Source organism: Pungitius pungitius, chromosome 7, assembly GCF_949316345.1.
Source record: "Pungitius pungitius chromosome 7, fPunPun2.1, whole genome shotgun sequence".
Taxonomy (NCBI): Eukaryota; Metazoa; Chordata; class Actinopteri; order Perciformes; family Gasterosteidae; genus Pungitius; species Pungitius pungitius.
The window spans coordinates 7941766-7956957 of record NC_084906.1 but is presented as its reverse complement, the minus strand read 5'-3'; the positions used below and the strand labels follow the sequence as shown (position 1 = coordinate 7956957).

The following is a 15192-nucleotide window of genomic DNA, read 5'->3' as shown; positions in this document are numbered from 1 at the left end:
TACGTAGAGCCATGAAAGAAAAAATGTAACTGGAGAAACAAATCAGCAATTTGAGCGATTTGACGGAAACAACAATGTTGTGACCCTCCCTGCCGGCAGGGGGCATACTGCGGGGAAAGACGCACCAGAAACCCAATTTAATACAAACAACAAATGTTGTGACCCTCCTGGCCGGCAGGGGGCAGACTGCGGTGAAAGACGTACCAACAAAAAAAAACACAGAGGAAAGCAAGGGAGGGGGTGAGATCAATAACAACAACCTGAGTTTCAACTTGGGCCAAAACTTCACTCCACTTACATTTTGTTGTTATTATATTATACAACATACCGCACCATGGGGTTAGCGTCTTCCTGCTTGTCGTGGAAGTGGTTTGATTTTGTGCTGAAGCTTGACGGCTAGTTTGGATACTTGGAGCAGATAATTTAAGGGAGCTAACTTTTTTGGACTAGCATGACTCCCCTCTGACCGCTCCGTCAGCACTCAGCAGCGGGCTATGTAACAGCCGCTCCCGCCTCTCTCCCGTCCACCCCATGGCTCACTGCGCCTCCTCGGAGGCGCGCGCCCCGCGTCCCGACGGCCACGAGCCGTCCACGGGGGGCGTGGAGCGTCAGACGCCGGTGCTGTTCGAGATCTTCGGTGAGATTTGGGCCGTCCGGTCGCAGCTCGGCCAGGGCGTCTCGGCCTCGGTGTACCGGGTTAGCTCGGGCAGGGCCACCGCCACCACCGCCGCCGTCAAGGAGTTCCGGGCCGACCCTCAGGGAGTAGATTACGGGTATCGCAAGGAGAGGTCCGTGCTGGAGGACATTCAGGGGCATAAAAACATAGGTAACGACATGGTATTACGGTTTATTTAAACACGATCATCTGATATTTACATTCATCACAGTGTTCTGATTATGGCTGATAGTTCTAACTTTTCAATACACATCAACTCCGGCATCGTCCTATATCGTCCTTTCTGGAGGGTCGTCATTTTATGAGCTGTGTGTAATGAGTCGTTCTTCCCATCAGTGACTCTGTACGGCGTGTTCACCAACCACAGCTGCGTGGGTGCTGCCACCCGTTGTCTGCTGCTGGAGCTCCTGGATGTCAGCGTGTCGGATCTGTTGGTGAGAAGCGGCGGTGGTACCCAGGGGGCCAGGTAAGTTCAGTCCACAATGTACTCTAGAGTGATGGTGAGCCTGCAGTAACAGATCCAGTACCATTTGTTCCGTCAGTCACATTTTGCCCTCATACCTCATAGGTATTTCATTCATGATCTTCCTGAAAGATGGCAACTCTATGGTTGCTATTGGTACCATCTTCGTGAGGTGACAGTGTTTCTTTGAATTTGAAGTGGAGTTCTTTGCAGCTGTCAAATGCAGAGGCACAAATTACATTTCACTGTGACGTTCTTTTAACGGATTAATTCAATTTAACGGATCATCTGAACACACCAACCCCTTACCCCCAGCACTGGGCTTGATAGACAGAACCCCCATAAAGCAGCCGGACCGGACTCAGTCTCGCCCACACATCCTGAAGCATTGTGCTGACCAGCTGTGTTCACCGCCATCTTCAACACCTCCTTGGTGACATGCCACGTTCCAGCCTGCTTCAAGGCCTCCAGCATCATCCCTGTTCCCAAGAAGCCCAGGGTCATGACTACAGGCCCGTTGCACTGACGACTGTAGTCATGAAGTCCTTTGAACGGCTAGTCCTGTTCCACCTATCAAAACATTGGCCAAATGACTCTTTAAATTTAAATTACGAGTAAATACAGAATCGCTTTAAGACATAACTTTTATTTAAGACGCTGTGCTGCTTGCAGGTTGAATGTGTTGTGCCAGATCCTCAATAAAGTTAGAAAAATACAATTTACGGCAATCCTATGGTCATCAAGATACTTATTTAACATTACGTGGACTTTGCATGCCGCTGAGATTGGCTTGTGCCGTTCTGAAACCTACCACCGACCTGCGGCTCTGACAGAGGAACCTACCATCGGCACCTGCCGTTGTGAAAAAGGATCCTTCCACTGACCACTTTTCACACTCGGCGTCACTCCGCTGTTGAGACTTCATATATCTACAAGAGCTTGAGCTCTGTTTGTGATGTTTGTTGGCAGACCCGAGCAGGGCCGCTCCATGTGGCTTGTCCAGCACTGTGCCCGGGACGTGCTGGAGGCTCTCACCTTCCTCCACGGGGAAGGCTACGTGCACGCCGACCTCAAGCCGCGCAACATTCTCTGGAGCGCTGATGACGAGTGCTTCAAGCTCATCGACTTCGGCCTCAGTTTCAAAGAGGGAAACCAGGTGGGGCCAGCCTGGGGAATTTAATGTCGGTAAAAGTAGAATCTATTATTGCATTTCTAACTCTCCCGCTGGCTCAACTCGTCCAGGATGTCAAGTACATCCAGACAGACGGGTATCGCGCTCCCGAAGCTGAGCTGCAAAACGGCCTCGCTCAGGCCGGGGTGGAGCCTGACGGGGACTCGGGCTGCACTGCCGCCGTGGACATGTGGAGCTTAGGCATCATCCTGCTGGAGATGTTCTCAGGAATCAAACTCAACGACACCGTCCGATCGCAGAGGTGGAAGGTACAACAAAGCTCTGCTTATTGGTGGATTGGTGATATTGATTTAAGGGATTCAGACAGACGGGTAAATCAGTATGTAAACAAATGAAGGCAGTTTGTTGAAATGTAACTGTTCAGTAAGGACCAGCTGAATGAAGCAGAACCATTTATTGCAACAACAAAAAAAATGTCCCCTTCTTCAGGATAACGGTGCCGCCATTGTAGACCACCTTTTTGCCAACAACAGCGCTGCATGCCCTGCCATCCCTGTCTATCACCTCAGAGACCTCATCAAAAGGTAAGCAAGAATTCTGACCGCTTGGAAATGCCAGTCACTGTGTGTTTACCGGCTTAAGGAGAGGAAAACTGTCTCCAGTTATTTTGGTACTTTGTGTCTACAGCATGCTCCTCAATGACCCAAAGCAAAGATGCACCACAGAAACTGCCCTGCTCAGCCCCTTCTTCAGTATTCCCTTTGGTATGTGTAATGTGTATTTGGACATCCTTCAAGATGATTTAATCTATGAGTGTACGCCATTCACCGTAGAAATATTTTGGAAACGGGAGCGGATTTTAAATCATTGAACAGAGACACAGTCGTTGCAGTAGTGATGGAGCTGTGTCGGTCTTACTCACGTAAGCCACAAGACCACATCAGCTAAGTGTGAGCCACTTAGCTGCTTGGTCGGCACTACAATAAATCCCTGTAAATATATTTATGATCATCTTGGGGAATTTTGATTTGACGTTTGTTCCATCAGCTGACACAGACGTTTTAACTTCACTTTTGGGGAGCTGATGTATACTCCATCATTATTTAAAAGTCCAAGATATTGACTTGATTGTTTTCAGCTCCTCACATTGAAGACCTGGTTCTGCTCCCTACTCCTGTCCTGCGCCTGCTCAACCTGATTGATGACAGCCATCTGCACAACGAGGAAGAGTATGAAGGTGCAACACTTTTTTAACACGTCTTTAAATTATAAAACCCCTCAGTGAACGTCTTTTAAGTCTATAGCGTGTTAGTCAAAATGTCTGGGATTGTGTCTCCCAGACATCCTGGAGGACATGAAGGAGGAGTGCCAGAAGTACGGCTCAGTGGTTTCTCTGCTCATCCCCAAGGAGAACCCTGGGAAAGGACAGGTTAGACTGTTGTTTTAATCAAACCGCAATCTGAAAATGTATATTATACTTTCAGAGTAACAGTTGGTAGCAAAACAAACATTATGAAGGCTTTTGCACATTATTGTACTATAAAGTAGGACTGGGTGGTATGTGGTATGACATTTTCCCACATTGGTGTACCGGTTACCAGCCTAACAACTGTTGTCTTTTTTCGGCAGGCGGCAAAATATATTTTTCTTAACTTGTACTACGTGTGTAGAGATCGACTCGTGGTTATAACTTTATAATAACGACGGAAAACCTACAACAACAGTTTGTGATACATGTACATTTATAGAATTGCACCCCAGAATTGCATGCTGGGTACAGCTTGCCCGCAGAAGAAACTCATGACATGAAAACACAAAAGAGCGATGCAGCATGAACGAGAGACCAGAGAGACCCACACTACACAAGTTTTAAACCCTGTAAAGTAAGAACAAATAAGGAATATTCTCTATTTTTTAAATTGAGGTGAAATTTAGTCACTTGTACTCTGTGAAACCACACTTGCTACACTAATGAAGGGTTTTCTCCTTTACTCAATTAACCACATGACCACTGCGTGCAGCTGCATGGCCCTCCTCTGCTGCTGGAGATGTACACTCACCGGCCACTTTATTAGGTACCCCATGCTAGTAACGGGTTGGACCCCCTTTTGCCTTCAGAACTGCCTCAATTCTTCGTGGCATAGATTCAACAAGGTGCTGGAAGCATTCCTCAGGGAGTTTGGTCCATATTGACATGATGGCATCACACAGTTGCCGCAGATTTGTCGGCTGCACATCCATGATGCGAATCTCCCGTTCCACCACATCCCAAAGATGCTCTATTGGATTGAGATCTGGTGATTGTGGAGGCCATTTGAGTACAGCGAACTCATTGTCATGTTCAAGAAACCAGTCTGAGATGATTCCAGCTTTATGACATGGCGCATTATCCTGCTGAAAGTAGCCATCAGAAGTTGGGTACATTGTGGCCATAAAGGGATGGACATGGTCAGCAACAATACTCAGGTAGGCTGTGGCGTTGCAACGATGCTCAATTGGTACCAAGAGGCCAAAGAGTGCCAAGAAAATATTCCCCACACCATGACACCACCACCACCAGCCTGAACCGTTGATACAAGGCAGGATGGATCCATGCTTTCATGTTGTAGACGCCAAATTCTGACCCTACCATCCGAATGTCGCAGCAGAAATCGAGACTCATCAGACCAGGCAACGTTTTTCCAATCTTCTGTTGTCCAATTTCGATGAGCTTGTGCAAATTGTAGCCTCAGTTTCCTGTTCTTAGCTGAAAGGAGTGGCACCCGGTGTGGTCTTCTGCTGCTGTAGCCCATCTGCCTCAAAGTTCGACGTACTGTGCGTTCAGAGATGCTCTTATGCCCACCTTGGTTGTAACGGGTGGTTATTTGAGTCACTGTTGCCCTTCTATCAGCTCGAACCAGTCTGGCCATTCTCCTCTGACCTCTGGCATCAACAAGGCATTTCCGCCCACAGAACTGCCGCTCACTGGATGTTTTTTCTTTTTCGGACCATTCTCTGTAAACCCTAGAGATGGTTGTGCATGAAAATCCCAGTAGATTAGCAGTTTCTGAAATACTCAGACCAGCCCTTCTGGCACCAACAATCATGCCACGTTCAAAGTCACTCAAATCACCTTTCTTCCCCATACTGATGCTCGGTTTGAACTGCAGGAGATTGTCTTGACAATGTCTACATGCCTAAATGCACTGAGTTGCCGCCATGTGATTGGCTGCTTAGAAATTAAGTGTTAACGAGCAGTTGGACAGGTGTACCTAATAAAGTGGCCGGTGAGTGTATATCGAGGCAACAAGTGGAAACCATATCATTCCTATATGCACAGAAGTCTATTTTGAAAAGGCAATACACTTCCAAAAAACAGCTTAGTTTATTGGTGAAACACACAAAATAAATGGACGTCTGAAACCTTTTCAGGTGTCATCGGTGGGGGGGGGGGGGGGGGGGGGACTAATACATCAACGCACTAATACATCAACTTGTGTGTTTCCGTCAGGTGTTTGTAGAATACGCCAACTCCAGTGACTCCAAAGAGGCTCAGAGGCTGCTGACGGGCCGCACCTTCGACGGGAAGTTTGTTGTGGCCACCTTCTACCCTCTCAGCGCCTACAAAAGAGGTTACTTGTACCAGACCGTGCAGTGAAGCCCTAAAACTCAGTGCAGTCAGCTTCACTTGTTTGCAGGAAAAAACCCGACTGTACAGCTCGGGGTCCAGTTTGTCCCTTTGGGGCTCAGAGTTCTGCATGTCATTCATGTGGTTTTCTACCTTGAATGTGTTTTTTTGCAGACTGTAAATTGAACGCTGTGGTCGTTTCTGCTCCCTATGGTCGGCCCTCCTCTTAACAGTGCCTAAGGTCCATTGTCTGGGTTCCGCGGGCTCCTGTTCTAGCCTCATTTCGGTCTTATCCATAGAAACGACTACACTAAAAGAATAAGCAATGGATGAATGAATAACAGTGCTGTGAACAAGTGAAATCTGATCTGGATGGCTAGAGCGAAAGCCTTCATCAAATGTTGCGTTCCATTTCAGAATTCTTTGAGGAATTTGTGTGTGGCGTGATTACAGAGCGGTAGCAGGATGACACCTGTCCTTAAGCCATGTAGCTTTCTTTATTTACCGCCGTACATACTGAGAGGGTGTTTTCATCATCCGTTGATACACAGGGACGTACGTTGAGTTCCTTGCTCTGACTGAAAGGGCACGGGAACAAGTCAATGTTTTCAAATACATGCTGAAAATCATCAGAGAAACTTCCAGTTTGAGCTTTTAGAAAAGGGCCGCCGTATTAACATGTGAATTGTTTGCAATGAACAGAATTTGCAGAATGATAAGATAATGTTTTCTAACTTATAAAGCCAAGTACGGACTCTCATTCTGATATATAAAACAGGGAATATCCGGGTGGAAAGCAGTGCAGTTTGGACTTGCTTTCGCCCAAGTTGGACATTTTTAAATCCAAGACATAATGTCTGTGTCCAATGGAAAATTTGCTTTGGCTATTGTACTAAGTAGACCGATAAAGTGTAATGTTACGATATTCAAGTTTAGTTTGTGCTTTAACTATTGGATCGATGGGTAGCCTGCAAGCCCTCTTGGTCTGTCAGTTTACAAGAAATGTATTGCAAATAATAGTTGGACAGAAATTAAACAGAGAAGGTGTTATAAAATACATATATTAAATCAGTGGCGCAGTAGCACCGTTTTATATAACAGCATGATGTTGATTATATCGCACAGAAGCCACAAAGAGTCAGCTTGCGTGTTTTTTGTAGTGTAAAACACTTTTTGTTGCACCAGAAACCAGAAGGTTTTCTTTTCTCACCTTTAAGTAAACCGTAGATGTCTGTCACCCTTGAAGCCCCCTGGGGCCCACTGAAATGCTTGGTTTATGCCTTCAAGCTGGCTAACCAACCACAGACACATGCGTCTGATCCGCCAGTAGCACAAGACGGAGCTGCCTTAGGGAATAATGTCGCAGAGTCGTCTCTTTAGGCCGCCAGTCATTTCTCGCTGCGTGGTTGGTAAAGCCAGACTTTTGGGTTTTGCATTACAAGCAAAGCTTCGGTTGCACAAGTGGAGCTGCATCATGAACTGTATCAGTAGCGCAACTTTATGTTCAGAGTTTACAAAATGCTGAAAGACCAAGTAAAGCAAAGGCAATAGAGCAGCAGAAAGCCAAAGAGTGAGGCCCGACACAAGCAAAAGCATTTGAACACGGATTAAACAGCACATTAGAGGAAACCGTTAAAAGAGCAAGGTATAAGCAGACCTCCCCTGAGGAAGTGTGTTCGTGCTTTATTAAGTGATGTAGTGTTCCTTCCCCTCTAGGAAAGTATATTTAAAATGAACAATCGGCTCGGAGTGATGTCAGTGACGACATCTGATCTCATCCCTCCAAAGCTCAGCCTGCTTCCCCTCACCTTAAAAGTGTTTGCATTACACCGGACCTCCGGACCAGACTGTGACGAGGCACTGACTTTCTGTCTGAGGTCAACATGTAAAGCCTGCAACACACCAAGCCGACGAACTAGTGGCGACGTGAGCCGACTGCACAATCGGCTCACGTCGGCAGCGTCTGGGTCCAAAGTTGCCCTGTCACACCAAGCCGATTCTCAACACCCGACGGCCAAGTAGCACGTCCGTTCTGCGTAAGAGTAAGAGTGGTTCGCTGGCTGAGCAGCCAATCAGAATGATCAGAAGGCCTGACGCCGATTCAACATGTCGAAGCGGCCGTTACGAGGACCGACTTCGGCCGACGGTGCGGAACGCACTGAGGAGATTTAGTCTGCCGACGCACGAAAACGATGGCCGACCGTCGGCTTGGTGTGTTCCAGGCTTTACACATTTGTGTCAGACTATGGTTTTGTGTGTCTGTGTGTTACAGCTGAAGTGTTGTGTGCCTTTTTTCTGCAATCTCAATTCTGAATTCACAAGTCGAAAGAGTAAGCGCATGTGCCAAAGATCAGCCAGCTGTTTACTCTGTGATGATCCATTCCTCTTAACAAAGCGCACATTATTTAAGTCTTTACAGCGACTACCGTGGGCTGCTCGTCATCTGGGATACACAATGAATAACAAACATTGTTTTTGACGTTTTTTTCATTTAAAGTTGCATTAGTTGTTTGATTTTTTTTTTTGTGTGCCCGAAACCAAAACAAGGACTAAATAGCACTGTAGAACTCAGATATGCACAATTGGGTAAAACCCTAATCTAGCCGTACATTTAATTGAACGGAAACTCAAATGATTTGATAAGGACGGAGATGTTAAGACTTTTCCTTGTTTGTTTGGGAGGCCGTTTTGACAACAGATGACAACAGTTCAGGGAACGGTGGGATGTTTGAAGAAGTGGGACTACTAATCCAAATCAATTTGACTGAATTCAACTTTAAAATATTCAGAGATCAGGTTCATTTCAATCCCCAGATAATGCTCCCTCAGCGAGGTGTCTTCTTGGGGAAAAGTCCCACAGGACAAACTGGACGGAAAGCAAGCAATCGTGATCCGCAAGACAGTCGTAACATGTTTGAAGCTGTATTAGTCTGTCCGTGCCTCACAGCCGCCCAGTTGTCTAATAATCTAATAATAATAAAAATGGTGATGGACTTGAACTGAAATGTTTTTCTGGTGTTTTTTGGCTTAATCAGTAACCTGTTGATTGAGAACTGGGTATAGTCTAAGCCTTTAAAGATATATCCACATGCTTAACGATTGAATTACACTAAACAATCTATATACAATAGATAATATACTAGTAAGGGATACATGTTCATAGCAAATGTTTTATTTTAAACAGTTTTGCCATTTATTTGATTTAATTTTTTTTTGAATCTGTTGAAATGTATTATGTGAAAAATAAAGGACAACAACAGAACAGCAATTCTAAGGTAGAGACCCTGGAGACAAAATCGTATGCAATAATGCTTAATTCAAAGAGGGGTCCCGATTTCTTCCTTTTGATTAGAACTTCATGAAGTTGTGAAAATGGATGTTAAATCCTTTGTCGGCTGCTCCTGTAATAAAACAAAAACAGCAGAAATGACACGCGGTAAGTTATTGCCATCGTGGGAATGATAGCGCTGACGCGAATGCTTGGCACTGACTTCCATGAATCCAGGCATGTCCTGTATGATCACCGCCGCGTCGCTCTTCTGCCGCCTCCTCCTCCAGGTGTTCCCTAAGATCGCCATGGAAACCACCAGTATCACCGCCACCGCGGACCCCACCACAACTGTGGTCACCGCGGGGGTTCCAGCGGCCCCCTCCGAAGCCCCCTGGTCTGCAGCCGGACTGGCGCCGGCTTGGACCGCGGGGCGGTCGAGAGGCCGAGAGGCCTGCAGAGCAGATATGTCTGTGGACAATAGGACAAGAGCGGTGCGTCTTAGAAACAGGTCCACCGTGGATGCACGTCACAGTTGTCTCGTCTGCACACCTTCCAGACTGAAGAGGAAGAAGGCCTGGTCTCCCTTGATGAACTCTCTGCTCTTCAGTCTGCTGTGGGTGATGAAGGTGCTCGTCCCACTGCCCGGGCCACGGTAGAAATAGCTGCCGTCCGACGCCGTTACTTTGGAGCCCACCTTCTTGGGATTGTCCCAGTAGTACTCATTGCCTGGGAGGGGTGGGGGGGTTGACGACCAAAGCAACAAATCGTACAAAGAACAGAATGAGTGTCTCGTCAAGCCATCTCACCGTCTGACGACATCTTGTCGGGGTCGGTGGTGACCATTCGGTGCATGTTCATCTGCTCTCTGATGTCAGAGTGCTGATCCATCAGGGCCATGGTCGCTTGCTGCCACGGACACGGCCACTTGAGGTTGTGGTCGTTGGGGCCTGAGGTCAGGTGGAAGTAGGTGGCCAAGTATCCTGGGCGGTCGCTTCTTCCGTTGATGTACACTCCAACCTACAGATCACAGGAAGTAACGCGTGCGCGAGTGTGATGGGATTGTATTGCTGTTTGGGCCGCCTGTGGTTTACTGTATCTTTTGTCTTGAATAACTTATATAAAACGTGGAGAGAGGAGATCGAGAGCTGAGGGAAAAGAATATGATTCTGGGTGGTAATGCTTCATGAGTGTCGACTGGTTCCAAGATGGACTAATTTTTGGGTGGTTACTTCCTTCAGAGAGCCTATTCAGGAGAAGGGCCTTTTGCCCAGAGTTATTCAAGTGAAGTGGATTGCAGGATCTTGTGTGTGTGAGGATAGCACAGCGCCCCATTGAAAGCCTCATCGACCAACGCAATGGAAATTCACAAGTGTCCAATGGTAGCTTGGCAACCATAGCTCAGTCGAGCTTTGGACATTGAAGAGGTGTTTACCTGGAAGGAGTAACCCGCTGGTGAGAGAAAGCGAGGGCTGTACAGCTTATCTCCTGCTGGGGTGGTGGCCAGCAGGCGGGTTATGTTGCGGATGTGCCAGATGTGCTGGGGGCACTTTGTGGAAGACAGGTTTATGTCATCCAGAGAGAAGCCTCCCTTCGATGGACCCTTTCCCCTCACACCCTCAAAAACCACACGGGCCTTCCGGCTCACATTCAGATTGATGTCATGGAGCTCCCAGGAGCCCATGACCCCTCCTGTCAGAATACGCATTATATATACATTAATGACGCATTTATTACTATAGTGTAATATTGGGTAAGGATTCCTTCGTGTACCTGAAATAGTCTTGAAGAGGTTGAGTTTCCCACTCGGGTTGACCCCGTCGTACTCTCTCACCCAGATGTTGAGGGCGTCATCAGCTGCGGCAGTGTTGTGGAGGAAGAACTGCAAACACTGGGCTCCAGGTTTGGGGTACAGCCAACGACTCTCCAGGAGCGCACGATCAGCGGGTTCAGCCGAGGCCGTGCTGTAGTGCATGAAGTAGCCTTTTCCTGAGAGCAGGTGAAGCCAACAGTGGGGGGTGTTGTTTCATTTGTCAATTCATGGTGCTTAAAGTCTCCCAGAGGTCGCACGGCCTGGACGGTAAGGGCTCCAATCATAGGGGCGGATAGCTTTTTAGCTTAGTAGGAGCAGCTAAACAGATTATGTCAGCTTTTTACAAAAGTTGTTTCTAATAAATCACTTCTAATTTGCTGACAGTTGGTTTTGACTGCCAGGCTGTACTTTGGTTATGTCATAATTCATTTGAAGCACTTTTGTTTTTAAATATCTTCAGATGCTAATCGCCAAGGCCAGCTTTGTATGAGGCTTGATAAGCTGATAAAGTTCAAGCTCTGCTGACTGGACAAAAACACAGAGAGGTGTAACACTAATTATTATATTGTACATGCTTTATCTGCATTTTCTGCTGTTTTGCTTTACTTTGTTTTTGATTGACAGTCACCTTCACATTGCCCCATGGTGGAGAAGTCGGTCTGAGGGCCTCCGCTGGTAGAACTGCGCCGTTCCCACTTTGTCTTTCCGTGACCCTGAATCATCCCACAAATGTTCTCCAGCTCAAAGGAACAGCTGTCCACAAAGGTGGACGACTTGGCTGTGAAGAGGAAACAGCCAGCTCACACTCCTCAAAAACTACTAAAATGCACATGTCTGTACCGCGGATAAGCAAAGCAAGATGGATGGATCAATGGTTGAAGAAATCACTTTTATTTGCCCACCAGAAAAAAAGTTGGGAGCAACAGTCAGTTCATTCTATGCGTAGTATTGCAGGTAGAGAGCAAAGGTTCCACCACGCAAATATTACATCATAGAACAAAGAACAGAGAAGAACCGCCAAGCTTTAACCAGTGTTTCTGCATCAATCAGCCTATGGCTGCATTATAAATACTTTGCACTTCTGGCATCTCTATTACCAAGGATAATAAATGATTACTAATTTTATGACAGTTGAACTCAAACCTTTCCTTTCTTTCTTCTGCTAGGGTATTCTAGGACAAAGGTTGCTGTTATATTATGAGGTGATTTCATTTCGATTGGTCGTATCGTTCCAGTTCTACGTCTCATTTATAGTTTGGCGGACGGAGTGAGCGGTTTAGAGGACTCACTGCATTTGTAGAGGCTGTTGAGCTTGGTTAGGTCACTGGCACTGAAGCCCATCCTCTGGCCAATCACATCCATGAAGTGGGGGATCTTGGTGACGATGGTGGGCTCAGAGCCGATGTTGAAGGACGTCTTGCTGTAATGCATCACGGAGCCGTAGTCATAGGCAACGCCCAGAGCGCTGGACACTGTGTCGTCATACGTTCTGAAGTTGTGCTCTTTACCTGAGGAGGCCAAAAGAATATCACGAAGAGTTTGACCATTTTCTATTGAAACACTCAAAAGACGTGAAGCTGTAATTCAAGGGGTTGTCACCAGGCTCGATGCGATCCCACATGATGTTGACGTAATCATCCCGGTCGGCTCTGGACTGCTCGTGCCAGAAGCCCAGAGCGTGCAGGAACTCGTGCTCAACGGTTCCCAGGCGGTCACAGTTGTTGCCGATGGACAGACGCTGCTTCCCCACATGCTGGTTGCCCACAGAGGAAAAACATCTACGGAGAAGGGAAAGCGAAACACAGTTTTTACTCTGGTGAGAGAGAAAGACATTTATACATAACTAATGGAACATTGATTATTAATTACTTAAGTTCCCTGTTGGGAATCCCTTTGTTATTAAGGCAGTGATAATACTTAATGTCATCTTGTAGGCAGTAGATCAAACTGTACACAGAACACTGACAGAGACAAACAACATTGGCATGCGTCACCCTCCTTTATCAACTTCCTGAGAAAAACCATGCAGCTACTAAATGCTCCACTACGCCTGGTCTGTCTGCCGTTTGGTGGTATATATACAGTATATATATATAATCGGAGACAAGTACCGCTATACATATATATATACCACCAAACGGCAGACATATATACAGTATATATTTGTATGTAGTGTATGATCCGGGAATCAGCTTTTTTTCTGAAAACAGCTGGTTCTGGTGCATATGCTTTAAATTAGTGCATTTTCAAACTTTTAATGAGGATGCAGTGTTTGCATTGTCACACTGGACGTGGACTCGTGTGCCAGGACACGTTGAACCAAAGAGCGTCATAGTTAACAACACCGCAGTTTGTAAGAACTGCACACAGCGCTCACCCGCTCCCTTTGAACACGGAGATGTAGTTCTGCTCTCCTTTCCATGGCGTGAAGTCAATGCAGGTCTTCAGTCTGTACTGGTCAAACGCCTTTAGGATCACTCCCTTTGCGTTCATATCTACATGTTGCACGGTGTGAGCAACAGAAATGCAAAATGGCAGCGTTATTGGTGCAGATCCATTTCAGCGTGGTACAGAGTGTGAATGGTTCCTACCCAGACTGTCCTCGAGGTAGTAGGGAATGGTTGTTGGCCAGCGGTACTTGTCTCCGATAATGGAGTTTCTGTCGAATGTCTGATGGGAACGTTAGTATGTGTTTATGTGTTTAGATATGTTTGTATTTAGGTGAAAGGAAATACTCTATTGGAAATACAATTGATGTTAGACCAAAAATCCAAAAAACTGTAAAGTCGTGGACAAATAGACCTGTATATGTAGATAACTTACTTCCTCATGTTGGATGTCTCCCTCCATCAGGTCCAGCCCAGCCACTGCGTAATCAAAATGTAGTTTTTTGATGAAAGTCCTTGAGACAACAAAACAAACAAATCTAGTATGTTCACAAACCTTCATTAATGTTGAAGATGTCCCAGTCGTGACCCTCATCAACATCTGTTTCTGTAGATATAAAATCAATAAGATGCAGCTTGAAAATGGAATTACAGGAGAATCTTACTAGCGATGCAGTCAACATTGAGCCATTGAGTACACAAATGTCACATCTAGTTATCGCCTTTATTCTTTATCAATTACTGTCAAGCTATTTTAAGATTTAAAATGGACTTGAAAGTCTCTGTGATTACCAGCCCATTTGGCATGATCACAGATTTATTTCAGGTATTTGATTTGCTGACATGAGTACGCTCAAATCTGTTAAAGGGGGAAACAGAACTACTCTAATTAGCTGAATGTACAGTGTATGATGGGAGCACTGATTCTGATATCAAAATCATGCTTCCCAATCATCACAAGTGTTTCCTCAACCTCAGGAACATACTTTTTCACTGTAATTCACATGTAAAGCATTATTATGTGACTTACCTGTATCGCCTGTTAACGTAGCTGCTGCCTATAAAATCCATAGGAAAATACTCTAATCAATCAATAGATAAAATGAATGACACAATTTACTAAATGACAAGATGACCAGCTGGGCGACAACTCAAAATTGGAGCGATGTTACGGTTTTGTACTTTGTACTTGTCCTCTTTCACAAAGACGCAAGAGCAAACACATACCAGTCCCAGGCCGAAGAACAGAGCGATCCAGCCGAGCGCCATGGCTGCAGCAGCACACGCACACGCACCGTGTTGCTTCAACCCGCCTCACTTATGCTGTGCAGCTTTTTTATTGTTCCGATGAAGAAGGACTGACGCAACGTTCACACATTCTTACTTTTATGACTCGGATCGAGGAAGATTAGGCAGTTGTTAATTAATTATTAATTGAATAGTTATGATAAGTTTATCTTTCTAGTGCAGCCGTGCTTCCAAACGTGCACTGGGGAAGATGGTTTGGAAGACTTGTCATACGTACACACTCACACACATGCACAAACTAACGAAGCAGTGGCTACTGCATGAAGTTTAAAAAGGGCAGAATGTAGGATTAAGGGGGATGTTGTGTAGAATCGGTGTTTGTTACTTTACAACGAGCCTTTTGAGTCTACGTAGGCAGGGGCTCCTCTTCACGGAGCGCACCATGTTCCACCGCCTTGTTTCTACAGCAGCAGAACAAACCAAATGCTGGGGCCTTTCACATCGCTATGTCACCACGAGGAGGACACCGTAGTCCTTCGACACGCTCGGAAACGATGTCAAACTGTGGCTCCGTCAAAATGAGTAAAGGTATTTAGGT

At 46.0% G+C, this 15192-nt stretch overlaps 2 protein-coding genes across 2 annotated transcripts; one reads left to right on the top strand and one right to left on the bottom strand.

The window, feature by feature from the left end:
- The first annotated feature begins 531 nt into the window (after positions 1-531).
- On the top strand, positions 532-8877 carry uhmk1 (U2AF homology motif (UHM) kinase 1). Its single transcript, XM_037468688.2, has 9 exons — positions 532-826; positions 1013-1142; positions 2109-2295; positions 2382-2579; positions 2761-2855; positions 2959-3035; positions 3410-3508; positions 3612-3700; positions 5762-8877. The coding sequence occupies exons 1-9, from the start codon at positions 532-534 to the stop codon at positions 5906-5908; spliced, it is 1317 nt and encodes a 438-aa protein (XP_037324585.2). The 3' UTR covers positions 5909-8877.
- Positions 8878-9028: 151 nt separating this feature from the next.
- mep1ba (meprin A subunit beta a) lies at positions 9029-14706 on the bottom strand. Its single transcript, XM_037468679.2, has 15 exons — positions 14574-14706; positions 14377-14404; positions 13903-13953; positions 13783-13826; positions 13551-13629; positions 13337-13454; positions 12559-12737; positions 12249-12467; positions 11588-11737; positions 10920-11135; positions 10582-10838; positions 9956-10166; positions 9699-9875; positions 9370-9617; positions 9029-9279 (listed from the first exon to the last, which is right to left on the bottom strand). The coding sequence occupies exons 1-15, from the start codon at positions 14613-14615 to the stop codon at positions 9235-9237; spliced, it is 2064 nt and encodes a 687-aa protein (XP_037324576.2). The 5' UTR covers positions 14616-14706; the 3' UTR covers positions 9029-9234.
- Between the last annotated feature and the right edge of the window lie 486 nt (positions 14707-15192).

What these genes read in the sequence shown, in the direction of transcription:
- uhmk1 (XM_037468688.2), top strand. Translation starts at nt 532, where the DNA reads ATGGCTCACTGCGCCTCCTCGGAGGCGCGCGCCCCGCGTCCCGACGGC. An exon ending in CTCAGAGACCTCATCAAAAG is followed by an intron (nt 2,856 to 2,958) that starts GTAAGCAAGAAT and finishes TTGTGTCTACAG; the next exon opens with CATGCTCCTCAATGACCCAA. An exon ending in CTTCTTCAGTATTCCCTTTG is followed by an intron (nt 3,036 to 3,409) that starts GTATGTGTAATG and finishes GATTGTTTTCAG; the next exon opens with CTCCTCACATTGAAGACCTG.
- mep1ba (XM_037468679.2), bottom strand. Translation starts at nt 14,615, where the DNA reads ATGGCGCTCGGCTGGATCGCTCTGTTCTTCGGCCTGGGACTG. An exon ending in TACGTTAACAGGCGATACAG is followed by an intron (nt 13,954 to 14,376) that starts GTAAGTCACATA and finishes TTATATCTACAG; the next exon opens with AAACAGATGTTGATGAGGGT. An exon ending in CTACCTCGAGGACAGTCTGG is followed by an intron (nt 13,455 to 13,550) that starts GTAGGAACCATT and finishes TGCAACATGTAG; the next exon opens with ATATGAACGCAAAGGGAGTG.